Source organism: Pagrus pagrus (genome assembly GCF_965226575.1).
Source record: "Pagrus pagrus genome assembly, chromosome: 3".
Taxonomy (NCBI): Eukaryota; Metazoa; Chordata; class Actinopteri; order Spariformes; family Sparidae; genus Pagrus; species Pagrus pagrus.
The window spans coordinates 21,999,477-22,016,417 of record NC_140187.1 but is presented as its reverse complement, the minus strand read 5'-3'; the positions used below and the strand labels follow the sequence as shown (position 1 = coordinate 22,016,417).

At 40.6% G+C, this 16,941-nt stretch overlaps 1 protein-coding gene across 2 annotated transcripts in view; it reads left to right on the top strand.

Annotated features, from left to right (window-relative positions):
- camk1b (calcium/calmodulin-dependent protein kinase Ib) overlaps window positions 1-16,941 on the top strand; it is a 35,684-nt gene that overhangs the window by 9,477 nt on the left and 9,266 nt on the right. For both annotated transcript variants that reach the window (XM_084349877.1, XM_084349878.1), the window contains one exon: window positions 12,709-12,840. In XM_084349877.1, the coding sequence (XP_084206003.1) occupies window positions 12,709-12,840 (132 nt within the window). The remainder of the gene's footprint in view (window positions 1-12,708; window positions 12,841-16,941) is intronic.

The following is a 16,941-nucleotide window of genomic DNA, read 5'->3' as shown; positions in this document are numbered from 1 at the left end:
TCACCAGCTCACCGCATCACTCAGCTGTGTGCCACATTCATTTGCCATCGCTGGATTGTTGTCTTGGTAACAACAGGAAACACTTTCCATAATGGACTCAAACAGTCTCTATGGAAACAAAGTTTTTGATTTGCTATTAATAATCCACCGACGGGTGCATATGTGCGCGTTGTGCAAGAGATAAATTCGCTCTCTCTGACAAGAAAAGACAGAAAAAATGACACGCATGGAGACATTTCTCTATAAATGTGCTTCTGTTTTTGGAGCCTCCCTCCCTGCACGTGCTTACATATCATCTCATCAGCGAATCAAATGTCCATCATGAGTCAAAGAAAGAAGCCTTACTTCAAATTTACTTGAACTAACATAAAACATTCAATTATTACATACAGAATAACCTACAATATATTTAATAACAGCAGTATTTATACTTTAAACAGTGTTCTTTATGACAAATCCATGAAACAAATTTCACTGCATGTTAACATATGACAAATACACTATCACAAATACTTCTTACATTTGATATTTTCTTTCACGTGTGTCTTTAGTGACACACTAAAGCAACTGTAAACCATCTACCAGGGGCATGCCTGGGTCTGCACTGTGAATCTCCAGCTGCTGCCACATGTTTTTGTAATCAAAACAGATGGGTATTAATAATGCACAAACAGGCGACGGCACTTTCACTGCAATCAACTCAAATCCTCTTTAGCCTTCCTTCTTTTCTCATTTCTGTTACTTATTTTAATCTATTCCCCCTCTCTCTCTCTCTCTCTCTCTCTCTCCCTCTCTCTTCCTCCCTCTCTCTGTCTATCTCTTTCTGTCCTCCCAGCCACAAAACCACAACCCTACTGTCAGAAATCCAGCTCCATTTTGGCTCCTTACTCCTGACACCTGCTCTCTAACTGTTTCCCGGTTTCACACTGTGTTTGCTTTGGAACAGGGATCCCAGTGTGTCCTGCCGCTCTTTAATTATCAGGTGAAATTAAAGCTTTCATTATGCGGCAATCGGGACACACGACTTAGCATAAGAGTGAACCATTATTATCATCAAGACGACATAGAATACAGTCAAATAACAATCTACTCTTTCAAAAATTACACACAATTATCTGCAAGACCAAAATCAGCTTTTCTATATCATGCCATGCATACACACACATTAATATACACACAAACCCACCCACCTATCCAGACTTTCTTGCTTGGAAAGAGTAAATTCCCTTGGCTTCCCCGGCGCTTCCCTTGGCTCCATTTCAGCTATTGACGTACAAGGCACTCTTCAGCATATGTTGTTCAGTGTGTGATTATTCAGAGCTGGCTGGTTATAGATTCATAGGTCACGTATTTTGAAAATTGATATCGATATTTTCTGTTTAAATCTGTAAATCTATTATGTCAGAACTATTTTTAGCATTGTACCACTTTTATTTTCCATGTCGAACAGCTCTACCAGCTCACAGGTCTATGAAATAAATACTATTCTGATAACATTGATGTAATGTAAAGATTATGGAATAAACCAAGAGCACCTCAGTTTTTATTTTGTTGTCCCATACTCAGCTGCCAGCTATGCTACTACTACTGATGACAAACTGCACAAAAGAGGCTTCTCTGACATGTTCTCATGCCGAGAGCAGCAAGGGGGAATTCTCAGCGTTATCGGCCCGAAATACATTGAAATACACACAGACGGGGAATGGGAGGGAGGAAGTAGAGGGTAAGAGTAGGGGAGCGTGGTGTAATCATCTAAAATCGTTAGGCCTGATGGATTGGCCCCTGCCTGTTTCTGTCGCTCATGTGGAACGGTGACCCAGTAGTCCCTGCTCTCGACGGTCGTATGATCAGCTACTGGCCACAATTGATTTGGGAAGGGAGGAGTGTGTGTGAGAAAGAGAGGGTTCATAACAACAACACTTTTTTTGGTTATAGTTTATCTGCACTGTTGTTTGTGTGAGTGTGTGTAGCAGATGTGTTTGTAACTGAAGGTTGTTCTGTATATTTTTCTCTGCATATTCTTTCCACATCTATCAATGAACACATGGCACCCTATACACATCTTCTCCTTTTACAAAGGATGGAGCCTTCTCACCAATGGCCTGTTATTTTTTATTTGACACACTTAAGATCTCTCATTAAAACGTTAATCAGGCATTTCTGTGCATCATTACTTCGGATCTTACCTTCCTCATTCCTCACAAAAGTTAAATATCCATGGTTCTAGTGCCTGATATTTTCATTTGGCAAGCATGATTAAGCTACTGTATGTTTGTATAGGTGTTGTCCTGTTGAGGCTTTAAACATGTCCAAATTGTTGTTTTAATTGAGTTTTAAATCTTATACCCAGATTACTCATAGATTTGTATTTTGTGATACACAAATTGTACTCTGGGCTGGGACTTAGTCTGGCAGTCAAAAGAGGAACCGTTGCTCCACTTGTTCCCTCACACTTGCACCTCTCTGCTACATTACCCAGGTTTTAACACTGATTTACCACTTTGTCTGAGGGCTCTCTGCTTCTGAGTGAAAAGGTTCGATTACTGTGTGTGTGCATTTGTGTGTGCACTTGTGCTTGCAGATGCATTTGTGGAGTTGTGTGAAGAGAGGTGAGGCTTTGACTCTGCCTAAGTGTCAAATGCACTTGAATAAAAATTATGACATGAACTGTTATTCGTAGAGGCCGTGGAAAAAAGAAGTCTTACAAATCTCCCAGTGTTGTGGGACTTGTAAATGTATAATGTGTTGTACTGTATTTGAGTCACTCTGACAGTATAAGCAATTACTGTAATTCTGATACCAATAAGATAAACCATACTTTTCCTTTAGATAGTGGCTTTGAATCCCTATTGTTCAGCTTCATTTGCTTCATCGCTGTGATGTCTATCTTCCTGATTTCCAGATAGCAGGCAGGCAAAGCACGCTATGACCACCCATCCCTCAGTCACCATATTTCAATGTCAGCATGTACTTCTAAAACTTAGCTGAGGTGTAGACACAGCAAGGAGCCCAGAAATTGGTTCTTTGAGGGAATTTTAGCCCAGATCCACTATTCAGGTGCTATTTTTGTGGCTCTTTCATTATTCATTGTTTGTATGCTGAGTCAGAATCAAATGAATTCAAAATGATGATTAACAAAGTAGTTCAGACAAAACGAAACAACCACCTTTATGGAGCAGATGAGTCTCCCAGCGTGAGAGCTGTCCCACCTCATCTATTTTTCATCTCTGTCTCTCTCCACGCTTCTCTTTTTCTGTCCCTCTCTTCCCATCATTACTACTTACCATATTTACCCCGTTCTGTTTCTGTGATATTACAATTTTGGTCGTCTCTTCCTCTAATCAAATCTCTGCTTCTCCACAAGGGGAGAAGAATGAATTAACCCCCCCCCCTTTTTTTTTTTTTTTTTTTTTACTACTGCTTGTTTTGCTTCTCTCCGCTTTTCTATTGTCACAATGTTTAAAGCTGTGGGATGAGATAGAGCTAAGACCTTCCTTCATTAGGCAGTACTGTACCGGCTCCTCAAAGCACAGGACAACATGTTACTGTGTCCGCCCTTGTAATTCTGTCTCAGCCACTGATAAGACCATACAGGAGTTACGAGTAAGGATTGTGGCACGCTACTCTGTCTCTCTGCGTTTCTTCATCCGTCTCATCTCCTCTCTTTGTATTTTATTGATTCATTGCTTCGGACATTATTTGTGCTAAAAAAGTGTGCAGATTCCCTCGTATTCTCATTTGAGCCTACGATACATTACAGAAATTAAAAATCAAGTCAGCTTCTGATTCATTCAAAGACTACATTATGTCCATTTTAACACCCCTAGCATTCATAGCAATTAGAGTTTAACAAATATTTTGAAAAATGACAACATGGAACGGTTTCCAAGGCCGACCCAGTCCTGAAAATCCACCCCTGCTTATGGCACCCTCAGCCCTTCAGCCCTGCCCTGACCTAATTCGAACAGAAGCCTGCATCTCAGCACAGCACAGCTCAGCATGGCATAGCCTGCTGTTCCTGGAATACATACACACACAGGCACATGCAAACACACACTCATACAAGCCCACTGTCTGGCCCACTTCTGCTAGCATCTCCATCTGCTCACAGCGATATATCCCCTGAACAATTTTAAGTACACTCAGAGGCTTGTCATGTACATCTTCCCACAGTCTTTCTCTATTGTTATAATCCCTTATCGCCCATATTTCCCCAGTTATGACAAGCTGTCCACATATCAGCAAACTGGCTTGAGAAGACTTTTGCTTTCTTATCGCCAGCCCAAGGATCCTCAGGGAAACATGTTCTTTGATTTGCAGCTTAATTACAATCCGATATGCAATTTGGTTAAGGATACTGTTTTTTTGCGTGTGTTTCAGAGCAATTCCTCTCAGTAAGCGGACAGTGGAAAGTTGGATCTATTATTCTCTGACAAAGTTGTATTAGTTGAGTTTTGGTGCGCAAAGTGGGTAATGTGTAAGTGCACAATTGCCTACATCCACCACAGAGCACCGCAGTCCTTCCATCAAAGTCATGTTTCTGGCCACCTGGCCGCTTTTGAATCTAAGAATCTGTGCAGAGATGGAGAGTAGATTGTAATTCTCTTTGTGTTAGAGTTTATTTCTCCTTAAGAAATAGTTGCTAGTAAAACTGTTCACCACAAGTTCTGTGAACCATCCTGAGCAATGTGGACACGTATAAGATCCCATGGGATGAATGGTGGAAATCCAGTGTCACTGTCTGCCTTACCATCATCATACTCTTCACTGAAGCTGACACAGTACACAAGCATACAAGGGCCAACATTTGTCTTTAGGTATTTGATTGATCACTTTACACTTGTCAATGCATGTTCTATGTCTCGCATATTTCTTAATATGGTCATGACATTTCCCCTCTGTTAGCCATAGTGTGTAGTTCACTAAGGTCTTCAGCCAAGGGACAAAGTTACTGGCAGCAAGTCCAACATACCAGCACCATGCCAACACTCATATTAAGGAGTTATTAAGATGAGAGTGAACAAAACTTGATGATACTAGAAGATTACATTTTTTATCATCTCAATGTACCGTAAACGACATTAATCCCTTTTTTATTACATATTTGTGGTGTAACGGTTCATGTATCCATCCTGGAACATTTTCACTTCAGTGTGCAACCACACCAATTATCAACAGCGTGGGGAAGACCTACAACATCTGTTTGACTAGCTGGATTTTTACATAAGGATTATACCAGGGAGTTTTGGAGCTTTTTTACTGAAACAGCTTCCTGGAGTATCCAGAACAGTGCTGATTAGCATCGTGAGAGTAAACCAAAATAGTAATGTTCTGGCCATTAGGGCTGCAATGATAGTTTTTATTATCGATGATTCTGCCAGTTATTTTCAGGATCAGTTGATTACTGTAATCCTCTAGTTATTGCTAAAATTGCTCTATGTATTTAATTGGAGCTCTAAATATAACTCATAGTGCTTGCTAACACTAATTTGGTCTGCATTGTGCTACTTCTCAGATAAAGTGAGCCATTGTGGTTTGGTTTTTTAGATCTTTGTGTTTGGAAGGCCCACAGAGCAAAGATGGTCTTTTTATGTTTCACGGCCAGTATCACAGTTGGGTATCTCTCAGCTCTGATTGGACCAGATGGTCCTTCTCCATGTCTCTCTGACCTTTCCACAGTTACCGTTTTGTCATCTGCTTACATACTTTCTTGACCAACTTCCCAGCAGGACAGATGGCACAAGAGAAACATGGGATTTACAGGAAAGAAAAACATGGCTTATAGTCAAGGAGGGTGTGTATTCTCAAAACACCACAGCATACAAGAGGGGCATCCTTGTTTATCTTATAATCGGAACGAAGATTGATATTAAAACGTGTAGGGAAGGATACTGAACTGTTAAATCCAAGAACATGCTACAGCTGTTCGAGAAAAATGGCAGTAATAGCAAATAGAGAGTGGGGCCTGCCCATCTCGTGCAGATTGCATTTGTCTTGTGATGATTGCGTGTAAAAGTGTGTCAGTGATAGTTATCAATAGATATATGGTCTTTTAAGTTGTCATTTTAAATCATTAGAGCTCGGCTGTGGATGATCTTTGTGGATGTGACTGCAGCCTCTTGTTTCCCATGTTTGCTCCTCCATGTTTGTTATATGGGAGTGAGCACACATGCATGCATGATGGCATTTGAGATCCTAATTCCTTGGTTTTGAATTGCTTTGATGCACTGAGTGAGGCATCGTGGGATACACACATGGAAAGGTTGCTTGTAGCGACAACGGAAACTAAGCAACACCAAGTCTATATTTTAAGCAAGCAGCTTACTCAGAGACAGAAAAGAGTGATGTAATAAAGAGATTAACTGAGTGGAAGAACTATGCTAATATTTGAACTTTTTGAGCAGTGAAAGTAGAAAGGCTGCCTCTTATCCACTGTTTGGATACAGGATTTATGCACTATAGCACGATGTCGATCACTGGAATATATGTCGCTTCATTGACATGTAAATATTTACTCTGGGGCGCCACGTATTTAAATGTAATGCTGCCTGTTTATATTTAAACTCTTGGGTAAAGTATTTGCTCAGTGAATGTCTGAGAACACGCCCGACTGTTTGGATAGTGGCAGTAAGCGTGTCTTTATTAAGGGTTTAGTGGCTAATAGCTGTGCAGTGTGTGTGTGTGTGTGTGTGTGTGTCTGTCTGTGTGTGTATCCTCTTCCTGGACACTCCCATGGTGGTGATACGAATGTCCTGTTAAGAACAGGAACAGCTCAGTAAACACGCTTGTTTACCTTATAATCCAGCTGAAACCTTTGCAAGGATTAAGCTCTCAGCAAACTCACTACACTACTCAGCACCCATCAAATATTCAGCACAATTATGCTCTTCTTATTTTTTGAGTCTGCACTGTGTCAGTAGCAAGCAGACTTTAGCTTGGGGTTTTTTCTCCACTAGAAGGTATTTTTTTGCCTCTCTTTCTGATTTTAGAGCCAATGCTGTGCTTTCTGGGGGAACATTTTGAAGAGATGTCAAGTAATCAACTAAGCTTAGTGCAACATCTGTCCCACAGCCTCTCAAAAGGCTTGTTCTTGGAACTTCTGTTCCATCCCTGTAGTTGAAATAAAGTGACTTTCCACAATATATCTGTTGAAAGACAGGTATTAAACAGGGTAGCATCTCCCTTTCTTCATCAGTGCTAGTGAAAATCCATCTAATCTCAGAGTTTATCTTTTTGGTAACACAACAGTGAGTTGTTAATGTAGGAAGAAATGCTGGCAGTAGAACTAAGCCAACGATCGCGTTGTGATAATTGCTATCGTGCCCAGAATAAACAATGTAATTGGCAGAAAGGCTTGTTTTATGGAATCTGTTGCGAAGTCCACAATATGTGGAATCCGTTGTTTTAAAAGGCGTTGTGTTAGAGATTGTTGCCCAGCACAATGAAAATGTAACCAGCAGTTTACTGAAATTCAGAAAGAAGGAAGTATCTCCTGGGACTTCGTGTAAACAATGTGTGGTACCATTTGGTGACAGGAAGTCAGGGATAAAATGCTTCTGCTTCTGACAAACGATTTTGCACAGCCATTATCTACAGTCCAGCTAAACTAGGGTTGTTGTTTCACTTAGTTTGCAAGTGAAAGCAATGACGAGCCAGAGGTGCAACCAGATTAATTATTGACAATACCACTTATAAATGTTTGACATAAAATCATCTTAAACAATTAGAAATCTGTACAATTCCCTGCATTATGTCATTGTTTCACAAGACAAAGAAGGGGTACATTACCAAAATAACAGACTGACAATGGGACTCTCCACAGTCAAAGACACATTAGTGTTCTCAGATTTTCCCACTGTTTGTGTGAACCACTGTGTGACACTTCCCCAGAGCCCCTCGGTCTGTCAGTGGTGGGTGCATGGAGAATGTCAACTAAATCCTCCAGATGCTACAAAGGAATTTGCAGCTCTGACAACCTCCTCCACACAGCTGGATTTCTGCCAAAGCTAATGGCCTTTCTGTGGCAGTTTTACTGTCTTTTGAGATGTGACCGCAAGGCCTCAATGTCAGGATAATGGTCACTTTGATCTGGAAATGGGTTAGGTGTTCTGAGCTTTGAGGTGGTGTTGATAAAACCTGACAGGGAATAAATATACTTTTTTAACACTGTAAGTAAGATAGTAGTAATTGCTCCTTATTTAACTTTAACGATACCTTTTGCTATATCAGTTTTGTACATGCTTTGGCACCTTTTACACTTGGCTTGAGTTTCTCAATCTTGGGGTTGGGGACTCCTGGTAGAGTGAGACATTCGCAAGAATCACGTCTTGATGATATCGTTTAAATTAGAAAGACTGCTTTTTTATAAATAAATGCAGTAACCACAAATTTGATTTCATAACGCAAAAATGTACGAAGTCAACAAAGTGTAGATGTAATCAAATTGAAAATGAAAGCACCAAATCCACCTGAGGTATTTGGTCTGTTAGCCAGTGTAAATACAGCAGGCGTCTCAAGTTCACACATAGCAGCTTTATTGTGTATACACTAAGACAAACACTTGCAAGTCAGAAAGTACATTTTGTTCACACTTGTTTTCCTTTTGAGGCACCCAGAGGGTCTGCCTGAGGAGAAGAGAACAATTTCTCAGTTCAAAGTTGAGTAACACAGTTGTAAAATAAATATGATCTACATATAAGTAGTCAAACACACTGTGGATCAAAACATCAATAATCTTCAGTGTTGAGGTTAACATATTGTAGCTGTAGAGAAAAGGAAATAGAGGGGCTGTGGTCTGGAGTCACACCCTTTCTTTTCTGGTCACATTGGCATGGAACCAGATCTTTCTTGTTTTGGTAAAGCTGATAAAGTGTCTACAAAGCTAGTCACTGGACAGTTGTGGTTCCTCTCTGCCCACACATGCAGCTATATGTGGCCGATGAGATACTCTTTGGCAAGAACTGACAGCTGACATCCCCCCTCCACCCACACACGCACACAAACACACATATGCAGATGCCAAATATACAGTGCACGCTCAAACGCCCTTGGATGTTTGTATTAATGACATACTGTAACTTCAGGGGATGTTTTCACATTTTTCCAAACCCTTAAAAAAGTGCCCCTACAAGTAATTTTTATGAGATTGTCTCATCTTTGTGTCTTTGTATGATTCATATTGCAGCTTTAACCATAGAACCACATGTTTTGGGGGGACAGAGACGTGCTTCAACATGTGGATACAGCCAACATTTGTTGGCAGCATTGTTAAAGTACTGAATAGATGCTGGACTGTTCCAAAATAAACATGCATTTGTTCGCCACAAGTTGATGTAGAGTTAATAGCTGCTTGGGAGCAGAACATCAGAGGAAGTATGAGTGAGATCTGAAACGTCCCTGTGAAAATGGAACCAGACTTACCCAGAAATGTTGTTCTCTTCAGATGAGGTGAACCATGAACTTAGTTGGAGTTTTTAATGGTTTGTGTGACACATCTTTTGAGCAGTTTAATAGAGTTTTTACCTTCAAGTCAAAGACAACAGATATGTAATAATACCTCAGTTCTGTCAATTAATAAATCAATCCAGGACAGCACATTCATATCAAAACGATGAGCTGTGAATTAAAGCTCTGGTCTACGATCTGAGAAAAAGGTTTGAAAAAAGCATCCCCCCACACACACACCCCTCCCCTCTGTGCTCCTTAACCCCTCCCCTCCGAGCTTGTATCGCTCTCCCCACGGAGCCCCGCGACACACCCCCTCCGGCTACAAGCTTTTTTTTTTTTTTCTCATCAACGAACTTTATACCTCCCGCAACAAGCACCAAGAGCAACAAACCGGCAGAAACCAAATACAGCCCAGCTTTGAATGCGGAGTAACGATGTCGGATTCACAGATAAAGTTATTACAATGCACGTTGAAACTCACGTAAATCTTGTAAGTCATTACAATGTCCACAGCTAAGCTCCACAGCCAAGCTAGCGTAACGTCATTAGCATGCTACAGCTACGTTACCTTACAGCTACGTAATAAGTTACAACAGCTAAGTTAGCCACTTCTAAAAGTTACTGAGGGCCAAGAGACTAACAGATGCTGCCGTCAGCTTTCATCACAACGATCGCTTCCACATTGTGGCTGAAAAACAAACCTGTGTGTGTCCCAGCTGCTGTTCGGTGCTACTCAGACTTGTTGTTAGCTTACAATGCTAGCATAGAGGCTAACGTCTCCGTCGAACAAGTAAACAAGTGTTGACAACACTGCAGAGACAGACACCGTCTAATAACAGAAACAAACTAACGGCAGCTTTCACAGTCATAAGCAGCATCGGCATGAAAGTTATCTGTGTCACAACATCCACAATAAAGACGAAGGTTACCTGCTCAACAGAAACGCCGCTGTATCAGCACCGGGTCCATATCTTCACGGACCTTTCGCCACCGTTCAAACGATGACCCGATGTTTACTCGGTTTGAGCCCTCTTTGTTTCTCATCTCCGGTTTGTGTGTTTACAGTGACAGACTTTCTTTCTTTGACTCTTTGTCGGTGGGGCAAGCAGAGGCAGCTGAACAGCTCAGGGCAAAACAAACCTCTTGTCCGCTTGTAGTTTCAAATGCGGAAGTGGGTCGGGACCAGACGTGAGCAGGAGCAGGAGAGTGAGCGAGGATTGGATCGGAAAATTGATCCAATAGGAGCCATCCGGGCCGGATGGTTCCTATTGGTCAATTTCTTTTCAGTTTTACAGACACTAGAGAGAATGGATTTTTTTGGTTCCTTTTACTCTCCACATTGTGTGGGTGGTACTATTGGGTCATAACCACCATCTAAATGATGTTAATAATAATAACAAATCTTTCAAATCGTAGACCATAGCTTTAATGACGGCAGAAGGATTTTATTGGCCTTGTAGTTGTCACTTGTTCCATCAGGAGTTGGCAGTAAAACAAGAATATGCAGGCAGTCTGTATCATTTTGGTGAGCTTCTGTTTAAAATAGCAATCTAAGATTGCTTGTTATTTGTTTTCATTGAATGATTTTTTTATTGCACAGTGCAGTTGTTTGTTACTTAAAAAATGGCTTTCCTGGCTGGGACGGTATAAGTTTGTCATGCTTTATCTTAATTACCGTAACTACCATTGTCCACTTTGCAAATAGCGTTATGTTAACATCCAAGTTGAATATCCAAGTTGGCACTAAGAAAACCAGAACAAATACAGATACTTCACATCAGCGAGTTCACATTATTTTTAACCCTCATGTGTCCAACTCTGCAATCACGCAACTGTCTTGAATTGTCTGGCGAGGTGCACTGACGAGTTGTAAACATGGTAATCGCCCCCATCTCTACAATCTGTCCCCTATGACGTAAACACAGCATAAGTTTACAGGATGCACAGATGTTTTGCGTTACGACTAGCTACTGGAATGCCTTTATATACACTTGAATGTTTCTTCGTTCTCTGTTTGCCCTTTATGCCTCAAGGAGGTCTATGACTAAAAGTGTATGAATTAAAATAGAGTGAGCAGATCCCAGTGTGTGAAAGCTCCTCCTTGTGACTTTATTAACCATAAATCATCTGCAGCCTAGGTATAATGTAGGCTCCTATGCTGCTTTTCCTCCAGCATTTCTTTCACACTTTGCTCACACTTCACTTGCTCAATCAGTATTCATGTTCGAAGGTTTCTTTCCGTCCTGCACCACGCCTCGTACAGTTCCACTACTACCACTGCTGTTGTATTGATGTAATGTTCAGTTAAAAATTGTGGGTCAGGGTTCTGTATTGTTTTTCTGTAGCTTTTGGATCTCAGTCAGAAATCTCTGGAGCTCAGCCAAAACGCCAGAGGTCACAAGAAATGTCTGCCTCTGCTGTTAAATGGGTCATGGGAAAATGCTAAACATTTTTTAATGCTACTTTGAGCTTTTTTGCTGCTTGTTTTCCATTATTGATTTTTGTTGGCAGGGAGACACAGAGAGAGCAAAAGAGAAAGAAATGTGGCTGTTTATTGAAGAAGGTGTCAGGGCCGATCTATGTAGTAGCTGTGCATACTTCAGCTTGTCACAATCTAGCATAAAACCGGTCGCTGTTCAGTGTTATGTGCTAAATTTGAATAATACATGGAGCAAGCTGCTCTGTTGTTTTAATGGTTATTATATTTATGAACCTAGCTATGGTGAACTGTATCATCCACATACACATATACCTTCATATGAACTACTGAACTACACTGGCTCAAACACACACATAAACACACAAATCCTGATATATAAACAAATTAGTTTACGTTGTAAAAATCTGTTAAAACAGTGAAGTTTTATTAACTGTAACATCAGTAAAACATGTTGAAAGAAAGAAAGAGTTTTGGGTCTGTATCAAAATTCATCCCAAAGATAAACCTCAGCATTTCATATCTGTGCCACCAAATCATCCCACTAAGTTGTTCCCTCTCCAAAGTTTGACTCAGCAGCAGCAGCAGCAGCCCCAAAGACTTCAGGAGGAGGCTGACGTCTAAAATAAACACAACCTGGCATCAGCAGGCTACAATTTCTACCAGCACTTAGTTGTACGCTGCCAAGTTATCACAAAAGTTCGGCCAATTTAGAGCAGGAGTTTTTTCCTTTTTTCTTTCCATACTGTCACAAAGCTCTGCCTCAACACCCGAAGATAAATGTACTGAGGTCGGACAGACTGACCTGTGTGTTTGTGTTTCAGGGGAGCTTTCTCTGAGGTGGTCCTGGCTGAGGAGAAGAGGACCCAGAAGTTGGTGGCAATCAAGTGTATCCCCAAGAAGGCATTAGAGGGAAAGGAAAACAGCATTGAGAATGAGATCGCAGTCCTGCACAAGTAAGTAGACCTCTATGATTTGAGAAATTAACATTTATAAACCATATATTTATTTATTTATGAATTAAAAAACATGGTGTTTAGCAAAATAACTGTACTGTAAGCAAAAACCCTTTAAATGCTTGTGAAACAACTGCCTGCATCTGAAACACTAGCCACAAGGTTTAAGATGCTTAATTTTTCATCACTGTATCTCCATTACTGCATCATGTAAGTTGTATCACATTACTGGATATCATATAGATGTCATGTATGATATATGCTGTGGTAATATGATCAACTATGGTTGATTATATCTAGACTCGGATCCATATATTAATTAAAGAAACAACACTTTCGCAATCGGAGAGTTAAAGGGCCAGTTCACCCAAAATAGTAGAAAGAAAACACATTTCCTCACTAACTTCTGTTGGTAGGTAGGCATCCAGTTAGTGTTGCTTTTATTAGCCCAGGTGCAGTACAATAGAGTTGAATATAATTTGATGTGGGGCTGAAATGACATGATGTATTTCTGGTCAGTCTGGATAAACTGTACTTTCTATTGGAACGACAACAGTAGTCACAGACCCCTAAACTTAAGACAGTAAAACAGTAAATAACAATATATACATCAGTCGATTTATTTACTATTACAAAACATGAATTAGCTCTTGAAGATCACAGTGTTACACATACTGATCTGTAACCTGCCCTAAACAAAATACAACAAATTTACCTTAACCTTCATTTCAGGACTTAAATTGCATATATAAGCAGTTATGCCTGTAATATGGAGTCATATGCTAAGACACACACATACACATTTTATCATATAAAGACAAAGGTAAGAGACAATAAGACGGGCTGTAATTGTGGAGCGCTTCAAACGTACTTCTCTTTAGATGTGGGGAATTACAGACCATGGTGAAAATGGCTGATCTACATTGGGTCCCAAGTTATTTTTAGAGCTCTTGTTGCCTGGGTTACAGGAGACACAACTCTAGCCAATATACAGCTATGATCCCTCCTGAGGTGATGATGGTGGAATGAGAGTGGTGGGGGTTAGTTAGCTGTTTGGTTACAAATTTGACAAACAGAGTAAACTGATTAAACTTGGCCTGAAAATCATGATTTGCCTGCTCTGTCTGAAGTTTGTGTAGACTTATGTGAAGGTGTCATTACTCATTTTGACTCGTCATCCTCAACTCCTCCTCGGTACACAGTGTACGGGGAAGGGGTCTGACAGACTCATACAAAAAGGTAAACTACATGTTCCCAGCTGAACTAAACAATTTTTTTTTTATATTAACAATAGATATAATAACTACATGTAATGGGAAAGGGGTGACTCATAGTGATGAACCCACAGGGAATCATCACCAGACTCTGCAGCTCCCCTTAGCTCTGCAGTCTGTCAGATCAGTGTTGGTTTTACAATTTGTAAGGATATTGTTTAGATTCAGTGTCAGCGCTCTTGTCTGTCTCATTGCTGGCAACATTTAGGAGTTAACAAACATATAATCTGCTGAGTTGAATGGGTGCAACTTTTAGCAGAAATAGTGCAATATCTCAACATTAATAAAGATGCAATCACAGCCAGGTGTTTGAATACAACAGCCAGACCAAACTTACAGCCTTTTCACACGTATAGGATCTTCAAACACTGGTAAACCCACTTAAAATAGGCAACTGACTCCTTTTCCATTGCCAATGGATGAATTTGCATTTCCGTTTTTTTGTCTCTTTCTGATGTGTCACATTTGTCCCAAACATAGCAATCTAAGAGGTGATTGTCACCTTGTTCCCCTCACCTGAGCTTCCCTGCGTATCTCTGCACACCTGGATCTCATTACCCTCATCAATCACTCATTCACACACCAGCCCGGATTCTTTGTTTCTCTGTCAGTTCGTGGTTGTTGCTTTGTTGGCTTCTTGCTTTGTGCTTTTGTTTTTGAGCCTCTATTGTCTGCATGTTTAGCTGGACCTGTACCTGCCTGCTTGCCTGCCAGTGTCTGGCTGTAAGTTATTGCACCAATGAATCACTGAAATTATTCTGCTGCCTTCTTCTGTCAGCATTTGTGTCCAATTCTTTATTTCCTGAGTGTAACAGATGTACTATGAAACTCACTGTCTACCTTTTTTTGATCTTTTCCCACATAAATGGGTCTTGTTTTTGGCCACAGGAGTAACCAAAGGACTTTGTATCTAATTCTTCCTGTGATGCCAGAGCCGACCTGTCATTTTGACTTTTCTTTAATGACTCACTGTAAATTTACCAGTGATTATTTAATGTTTCCGACCTAAGCAAAGCACTTATAACAACACTTAATTTATTAACAATTAACAATAACAACATTAACTAATGGTAGTTTGATGTAGCACTAATGTAGTCATATGATACCACAGTGTGTAGCTGGCTGTTCCTTCTCCTCCATTTCATCCAGACCAAATATTTACCCCAAACGCAGACGTGCAAATACAGTGACTAATCACACTCTGCTAAGACACTTGTCGCCATGCCAATCAGAGGAGTTGGTGTGAAGTTGTTGCGGAGGCTCTGAAAATCGGAGAAGACTTATTAACATGTCTATAACATCCCTGAAACATGTGTTTGAGCCAGTAGTGTCACGTGGCTCTGTCATTAATGCTGAACTCCAAATAAAGGCCTAAAAGTTATGGTACACAGGGTTTTCATTACTTAATACTCAAATGTTGATCTGTGTTATGTATGGCTCTGTACATTTAAAAGCACCTAAGTAAGTAGCCAAATACACAGCTCTAATATGGGTAACGGAGGTGGATTTCTGTAGGAGAAATCTGATTGTCTTCACTGTAATCAATGAAACCCTCTTGACACTCAAGAAGAAATACAAGAAACATTGCAACAGGAGACAACATTCCTCTCACCACAGGAACTTTTAAGGTCCCACAGATATTGTAAGAAGCATCAATTCATTCATGGCCAGCCCACTCATTGCTCTGGAGAAAGTAGACAAATTGTGTCAAAGCTGTGAGAAGAACAAATAAAACACAAAAGCTAACGTGAAAAAAAACTAAAAGAAGAATAGGAATGATGCCAGAGGACCTGAAGCTGTGTTTCGACTCACAGCTGTTAAAAATTCAGAGATGTAGCAAGGTATTTATCCAACAAAAGTTTCCTAATAAAAAATCAATCAACTTTGTAATTATTTGCTGAGAAACTCAACAGAATATCGATCTTAGATTCAGAAGATCTGTCACTTTGACCCAGATGTCAGATGTAGTGGTTACTGGCTGCAGAGCATGCAGCTCTATTTTCTAATTTGCTGACTTCTGTGTTCTGATGCCCTGTGAGACCATATTGGTACTGACAGAGGTCAGCAGATGACTCACCAGCCTTCAGTAGACATTTCAGCTCTCTGACAATCACCCTGACCAGTGTCGACCTTAGGGTCATCACCCACACAAACAGAAAACACACCTGCACAGAAATCCAAGTTAAATGCCCCACTGTCACTGCATGTATCTGACCTTCTCTAATGGTGTGAGAAAGTGCACGCTCAAGCTCACACGGGTTCACACGTGTGTGCTCACTCAGCAGGTTTAATCCATCATTCATCCTTCACGGGGTCCATTTCTCCTTCCTCACTGAGCTAAGCAGATGAATGAAGATGTCCATGTATTGTTACAATCTGGATCAGAGTCACTGCTGTAATCCAGAATGAGCTCAGGCTGACGCATACACAGAGACATCCGCTACTCGGCTCAGACACATGGCTTTGTGTTGTCTTTGTCTTCCTACTTTCAAGTCAACTCAATAACCCTCAAACAGACACTTATTGTCCAGGAAATACTTACTTATATGAAGAGAGTACACACAAACACAGTCAGTCAAAGGCTCCCAGTGAAGCTTTAAACTGTTAGTAGCGCTATGGAGCAATATGTTTATGAGCATTTGCATATTGTTTTATGTATGTTGCACATGCACACAAGGCCAGCATGCAGGGCACGAGTTGCATGCTTCACATCCTGTCGTTGGTTTAACGCTATTTCACTGATCCACAGTTGGTGACGGTAATGTGACAACAAACGCAGTGAAGAAAAAGAATGCTGGCAAACATAGATGTAAACAATGCATGATTT